We start from the raw sequence: 8,004 nt of genomic DNA on the forward strand, positions 1-8,004 counted from the left end.
ATTTGTGGGATCAATTGGTTCTTATAGAATCTGATGGATTGCAATGGGTTAAACGGTAGACAATCCAAAGATAATATCAACATTTGACTCAACTTCTAACTACTCTTTTGGAGATTCTAAGGGCCTTCATGGAAGTATTTTGCATCTTACTTCCCAATATTGATTAAGTAGTTAATGAATTATTTACAGAAAAATTAGACTAAACTCTAATATGATTTCATAAAAAGGAGTTCTCTTGACTCCTACATTTGTTTTTTCTGCTCTCAGAGAAAAATTTACAGTTAACAATGGTGAAGATATACAGAGAGAAAGAAGAATAATAGAAAAGTGAACACTTGTTAGTATGTTTCCGTAGCATGTGCAAAGCATAATAAGAAAAAGGATCAATCAATACCATGGTGTCAAACTTAACAATATTACACCGACAATGCTTCTTTATTGTATAATTGTATTACAAAATAAATTGTTAGATTGAAAGATATTATACGTGTACAAATTCTAAAATCGTTTAATATATCAATTAGATACATCAAAACTAACTAATTTTTTTTTTTTAAAGTTCATAATACATTGTTCCAAAAAAAATTGATTTCTATGGTACCAAAAAAGAAGAAGAAGGATTTCTATAAATTCATAAATATATATTAATTAATACAATTATTTATTTTTAGCGAAAAAAAGAAGAAGAACTGATTTCTATAAATTTATACATATATATATTAATACATTGTACCTGTAATATAAAGTCTCAGAGTCAGTTTTTCTTCCAAAAAGTATACAACTAAATTCCTAGAAATTCAAACCTCAAGCACAAAGATCTATTCTAATTAATACAAGTAATATTAATATTGAGTAATATATACACTCTATTGAAGCTAATTATTAACTAATTAGGTAGGCTTGTTTGATCAAGATCATCATCTAAAGACATAAACACTTCATCTAGCCATGACACATCTGTTCCATTATCATCAATATCCTCATCGCTTGCACCTTGATGTGACATCTTCTTTTCATAAACTTTGCATAAAACCCATCTGCTCCAATTATGATCCTGTCTCACACAATCAAAAATAAATTGATACAAATCAATTTAATTTTATGTTCTTCATGTTAATTTTTTTCCACATTAACTAGTTACAAACCCGTGCTTCGCACGGGGGTTCAGTAACGTATTTGACAAAATATTATATTGGAAGGATAGATTGCGAAATGACAGATAATTATAAACCATAATACAATATTTAGAGTACTCTTGCATTACGGATTACAAAATTAAATCTTCAAAATGGCTTGATCACGAGTAACAAATGAAAACATATTTAGTCAGCGGTAGAAACACTTTTCCAGTAATAATTGATATCTATCTATAAACCAATGAAAACCCTATTACCAAAGCTACCTGATTTATATCATTTTGACTTTCAGCTTCAACATATATAAATCATTTCACATGATCTACAACAAAGGCAGATATTAACTGCAATTTAGTATCCAGTTCTTTCAGGTGAACAAACTTCTGCATCAGACAGATAGCTGAAAGCCTCTCTACCTAATTTATATCATTTTGTGTTTTAGCTTCAACGTATATAAATGTTTTCACATGATCTACAGCAAATGTCAATGGATACCCATGGATACGGATAATATGATACATGTCCCCGCCCCGTCGGATAAATATGATACCCATGCCCGCCCCGTATCCTCGTGGGTACCCACTATACTGGTACCCGTGGGTATTGAGGTATCCATGGGTACCCATGGAGTTTTGAATTTATTTATTTTTTGGTACAAATAATAACTTTTTTTGATTACCAAAAAACTTCAACTTTTAAACATCCATACATAATCCACTCAAAATTTCATAAATCATACATAATTCATAGAAAATTCATGATTCTTATATAATTTATATGTTTTATGATGTGAATGAAGTGGAAACGGTGAACTTAATAAGATGAATTAAAAAAATTTAAAATAAAAATAGGTTATTATTGAGGATTTTTAGGTGGGCGGTAAAATTTTCTTCAATAAGGTACCAACTTTAAGTAATAAGATATGATATATAAAGATATATTAGTAATTTACTTAATTTATTATCGGGTATGGGTACCCGTGGGTATGGATACAATCCAATCCGTGTCTGTGTCCATATAATAATGGGTAGTCAAATACTCATTTATTATACCCGTGGATACCCGTTTAGCTACCCGCTCCATACCCGTGACGGATTTTACCCACGGGTACCCATGGGCATGGGTATTTTTGCCACCCCTAGCAAAGGCAGATATTAACTGCAATTTAGTACCACGTATATAAATCCCTTCACATGATCTACAACAAAGGTAGATATTAACTACAATTTAGTATCCAGTCCTTTCAGGTGAACAAACTTCTGAATCAGACAGATAGTTGAATGCCTCTCTACTTGATTTATATCATTTTGCCTTTCAATTCAACGTATATAAATCATTTCACATGATCTACAACAAAGGCAGATATTAACTGCAATTTAGTATCGAGTCCTTTCATGTGAATTATAGGTACTTTTAAAAAACTTATTTTAAAGGAGAGATGTTCAAATTACGGAATATTACCATTCTTCGTAAATTTGAGAATGAAGGTCGCATAATCCAAATATTTGTGATGCATGGGGTTCAGTAACGTATTTTGTAAAAAAAATTGTTCCGAAGGAAAAATGAATAAATTAATGAATATTGCACAAAAATTATAAATCTTTATCAAAATATTTATGAAAGCTTTATCAAGAGCAGAAAAACATCATAAATTACATATTAGTTAAAATTATAAAAGTGAGCGCTACTGTCATAGAGTTACCAAAAATGGATTAATACCAATATTTACATGACACAAAATGAACGAAAGAAACACATTAAACTCTTTAGCGTCTTGTGTAGGAACTTGATTATTAGTAATTTGACCGTTAAAAAATAAAAAATCTCTTTGACGTCAAAAAAGTAATATCAGCTGAGCAATATTCAGCCTCTTCACATATGCTTAGTAATATTCACTCTGGAAGATTACATTGAAAGGATAGATGGTAAAATGACGGATAATTGTGTATCATTGTAATATGTCAAAATATAAACCTTAAAAACCATGAACCATCAACTTAGTTTTAAATAGTTAAAAATAAAAAATTGTAAAATAGTTAAAAGTTTTTAAAAATATAAAAATTGGAAAATAGTTAAAAAAAAATTGGTGAGGTATCACTCAACCAAGCAACACTAAAAAAATTATATGCATTAGCGTAACAAAAAAAGACAGACGGACATAAAATATTACTCTATACGTTAATGTGTGTATATATTCGCGAGGTTGAAGAAATGAGATAAAAAATATTTGGGATCATTAAATGACAACGTGAATAAAAATATTTGTGAGATTGTGATGATTAAACGATATTGAAATTAAATATATAAGTGATAAAAAGATAATAAAATTCCTTTGAAAAAAAGGTAATAAAATTAAATGGAACCTCCTTAAAAAATTAATGGAACGGTTAAAAAAAATAAAGTTAAATGGAAGAAAAAAAACATATTGAAATATAATATTAAAAAATAAAGAAAAGGTTCCCAGCGTGAGTTGAAAAGAGGTGCTTGTGAAATAAATTGTCGAGAAGTAGTTTTTTAGTAACATTCAACAGCTTCTGGTCAAAGCTCATTCCATTCAATTTTATGCTTTCAAAAAAAGTACTTTTTTTAGTAAGTACTTAATTGATATTGTATTCGGCCTAACTTCTCCTTAAAAGTGTAGAGAAGTTTTAAAAAAGTCGGGTCAAACGATTCCTTAATCTCCCACAACGGCAATGTAGAAGCAACTGAATTTGGGAGGAAAAATTGAAAAATAGCTAAAAATATAAAAATTGGAAAATAATTAAAAGTTATTAAAATATAAAAATTAGAAAATAATTTAAAAAATTGATTAGGGGCAAAAATGGAAATTCATAAGCCAGCCCTAAAAAAAAACTTAGAATAATTAATTTACCAAAATGCCCCTCCTAGGGGCAAAATGGTAAATTCGATGGACATTTATTTTCATATTAGTTATTATAGATTGGTCATGATTTGTTTCTTAGTAAGTAATTTGTTGTGATTTATGAATAGGTAGTTAACAAAACAAAACACAATCACTTACCGGAGATGAGGAAATATGATATTCTTCCATTACCCAACTTGTTTCAATTCCTTCCCCAAGGTTGAATACAAGGTACTTCTTCATTCCCAATTTATTTATAGGTTTTGTGACCCCAATTTCCTTCCAATATCCATTTTCAGTGCTTCTATTTTCCTTCACTTCGGTGAAAAAGTAGTGATCATTTCCACTTGACAATGCTTTACCTGTTTACAAAGGCATGTATATTTCTTGGGGGTGTTATTATACACATCCACAACTATAAAGAGTACGATTTTTCAGATAGGTTTTACATAAATTTTGGATAATTTTCTACAAATAACGTATATTTATTTTATTTTTTTACCCGGATTTTAGATAAAAATTTGATATATAATTAATCTATAAGTGATGGATGGTGAGATTGGTCCGGGATTAATCGATCATTGAATCCATATTCTATTTTAAAAGAAAAAATCTCATAGCATATAATTGAATTTTGGCTGAAGATTACATATATCACAAACTTATTAGCAATAACATATGTTAAGGTCGAAATGATTGAGAGTATCCCAATTTAGATGGTATTTAGAATATCTTTTTGTTAGATTTTTATTACTTACTTTCTAGCTGAATTTTGGACTATGAGAGCTAATTTTAATGAGAATCAAAGTGTTAAGACAAAATAAATTGGTATTATATATATAGGAATGAAGTTTTATCTATATATGCATGCATATATGGTCAACTAAATATCCAGTATATGTCACTTGATCAATATTGAAATTGAAAATATTATATGAAATATATATACCTAGTACTATAAGACATACCGTATATTTCCCAAGGATCATGGTGAGACAAGTGAAGTTCAGGTATGATGCTAGGATGATATGGTAAAGAAGCCTTGGAATAGAGAAAATGAAGGACTAGTTCTTCATCCGTTGGATCAAAGTAAAACCCAGGAGGAAGCTTCACGCTGCTTTCACTCCCCATCATTTTTGAAATTAAAACCACAGATTTTGACACTAAATTTGGGCTATATATATGTTTGTCACTATATAACATATACTTATGTTATGTTATATATGAATCTTGGGAACTCCCATCACAATTTATATATATAGCAATATAAAGTTAGAGATTTTGGTTTCAGAAAAAGAATTGAGTTGCCAGAAGAAAGAAAATCGGCGTTTGCGTGGAATACCACTATAAGAAAGTGGGGCCGCCAAACAAAGCAGCTGTCCAAGTAACCTAACAATTGAAGTTACATTGGAATTCATCATTTAAGTTAACATCAAATTAATTTGCCACAAATATATAAGTTAACAAGGATAAGTATTAATATATGAGAATTGAGCTTACTCTATCTTCAAAATTTATGCGTGATTCCTACTTTTTTTTAACGGTCAATTATTTCCCTACCCCTTGTAGATAGCTAGCTTGCATAATGCATGATGATTTTTCCATTGCATGCATATTATATTCGAAACATGTGTATTGGAAAGGAAAAAAAAGAGTCCTACCATTAAAATTAATATATAAGAGTTGAAAATAGTTTAAGATAATATTGAGTTTCTAATTAATATTCTATTAATATTAATATATCAATAATGCTTCCTATGCCCTGTTGATGGGTGTTATGCTAGCAATTGACATTACTCACAGAAAAGTTGGCATTGTCTATCAATAGAATCTGATTTAGATATGGTGACTATGACTTTTAAGTTCCACTATATCTTGGAATTTAAGAAACCGTTGTCTCAATTGTATCCCTCTTATTAGAAGTATCCATTATATTATCTCACACATTTTAGGAAAAGACAATCAATATGTTGATAAACTTGTCAATCTTAACTTCTAATTGAACATTATCATTGGTGAGTTTTTCTCCTACTATTTTGAATGATTTCATTAGAAATATAGTTTACCTTTTTTGGATTGAGAAATATAGTTTACCTAAATATAGGTTTTGTTTGCTTGTTAATGATTGATCACTACGCTCTTTTTCTCCTTCACCTTGGTTTTATCCCATAGAATTTTCTATCGAATCTTTTTTGAGACGATTAGATTTGTACTTTATGCTTACTTGAGTTTTGCTCTAGTCCCCCAAAATTTTTGTAGTTATTTTTATGTTTACAAATATTTATAGAGTTTTGTAAATGATCGAGGAAATGGATGGATGCCAACATAGTTAATATATCTTTTTTCGCAAGATGTTTTTGCACTCTATTTTGTGTAAAAAAATTGTTTTGATATACGATTGTTGAGATGGACCTAAAGTGTTTTTACAATCGAGCACTTTATCAAAATTCCATTTATCAAAGGGAAATGGAATTCTACATGTAGCTTTGTGGCGTGAAAATCACTGTAACTTTAGTATACTTTTATGTATTTTATTAAGAAAAAGGATAAAAGAGAATTGATAAATATAATAATATAATAAGAGAATGCAATATCAGAAAGAGATAAACGCAAATGTACACTTGTATGATGTATCTACAATGGATAGTATATATATATATATATATATATATGTACACAAACATATTAAAATTTAAATTAAGCTAAACACACTATGTTACTTTAGAGTTTTTTTTTTTGACAAAATGTTGCAGAGTTTTTGTTGGATACGATATTCAACATGAAATCATTAATTTAATATGATATTATTTTTTATATTGATTATTTTAAGTGAAAGTTTTGAATCAAATTTACCTATATGGTGTCGGTATTCAACAAAGTTCTAGGGTATTAAAGAATACTTCTTAAATTAATTAGTGTATAGGCAGAAAGGTGATTAAGTGGATAAGTGGAGCTTTTTTTTTTTTTTTTTGAAAGATGAATAAGTGGAGCTTAATTGGTTAAAAAATGGTTCAAATCTACATTTTAATCTCCTCTTATTGGTCACCACCAAAAACAAAACTCCTCTTATTGTTTGTTCAAAAAATGTCTCCGCTTATTTTTTGGGCAATTTTGGTTTTTAATGCGTTTTCACCCTTCTAATTTTGAACTCCCCCACCTTAATTTTCTCCAAAAGTTCTGCGAAGATGACACAATTAATTATCATGACACACCCAATAAGCAGTGACAATATGGTTTTTTTAATTTATAAATAGAAGGGTAATGCTAACAAGTGTCCCCGAGCACTAGTTAATGAAGTTAAAAGAGAAAATTTTAAGTAAAAAAAAGATATTTTTTAAGCATTTAATACATTGATTACACAACTTTTAATGCAAATATTACTCAATTTGGATCATTATTTATGCATTTAATGTAAATATTACTATATTTGGCTTCTTGACCCGTGTTTTCAGAATAAAAATAAAATGTAAAGAAAGAAATGTCATGTGAAAGGGATGAAATCTCCGATTAAGGTTTTATTAATTTTTTGAAAATCATTATTGTTTACCATCCCTAATTCATCATGTCAACTCTTTAGTGTTTTTCTTCATTTTAGTTGTCGCTGGATGTAAAATTAAACGCATGACGAACAACGAAAGAAATTCTATTGCCTCAAAAAAAAAAAAAAAACGAAAGAAACTCTAATATTGGTTTCTAGCTCCACCATGGTCATAGTGTAGAATGGTGAGTCATTGAAGAATATCGGTGAAGAAGAAGACGACAATATAGAAAAAATATGTAAGAACATTGATGTTCGTGAATTATTTTTTGGGATGATTTGAGATTTTGTATATGGTTTCTAATTTGGGAGAAATTAGGTTTATAAGAAGTAGCAGCAGCTCACGGCAACGTTCATATTTTGCAATTTTAATTTTAATAAAAAGTCACGTTAGTACGTGAGTTAGGAGGAGTCATGTCAATTTTAAAAAATAAAAAACTTATGATTTTTCACGTCAACTAATTCAA

At 29.0% G+C, this 8,004-nt stretch overlaps 1 protein-coding gene across 1 annotated transcript; it reads right to left on the reverse strand.

Annotated features, from left to right (window-relative positions):
* Positions 1-693: 693 nt before the first annotated feature.
* On the reverse strand, positions 694-5,304 carry LOC146933906 (NAC domain-containing protein 104-like). The gene is made up of 3 exons (XM_085705708.1): positions 4,968-5,304; positions 4,159-4,361; positions 694-1,054 (listed from the first exon to the last, which is right to left on the reverse strand). Exons 1-3 carry the CDS (start codon positions 5,200-5,202, stop codon positions 887-889), a joined length of 606 nt encoding a protein of 201 aa, XP_085561834.1. The 5' UTR covers positions 5,203-5,304; the 3' UTR covers positions 694-886.
* Positions 5,305-8,004: the final 2,700 nt, after the last annotated feature.

This window comes from Medicago sativa, chromosome 4 (assembly GCF_051527215.1).
Source record: "Medicago sativa cultivar Bolivia chromosome 4, Bolivia_mono, whole genome shotgun sequence".
In the NCBI taxonomy this organism is placed as follows: Eukaryota; Viridiplantae; Streptophyta; class Magnoliopsida; order Fabales; family Fabaceae; genus Medicago; species Medicago sativa.

Excerpts from the sequence above, each read along its gene's own strand:
- LOC146933906 (XM_085705708.1), bottom strand. The coding sequence starts at position 5,202 with ATGTTATATAGTGACAAACATATATATAGCCCAAATTTAGTGTCAAAA. Across the intron at positions 4,362-4,967 it reads TGATCCTTGGGAAATATACG|GTAAAGCATTGTCAAGTGGA; the intron begins GTATGTCTTATA and ends CTTTGTAAACAG. Across the intron at positions 1,055-4,158 it reads ATCATATTTCCTCATCTCCG|GATCATAATTGGAGCAGATG; the intron begins GTAAGTGATTGT and ends TGTGTGAGACAG.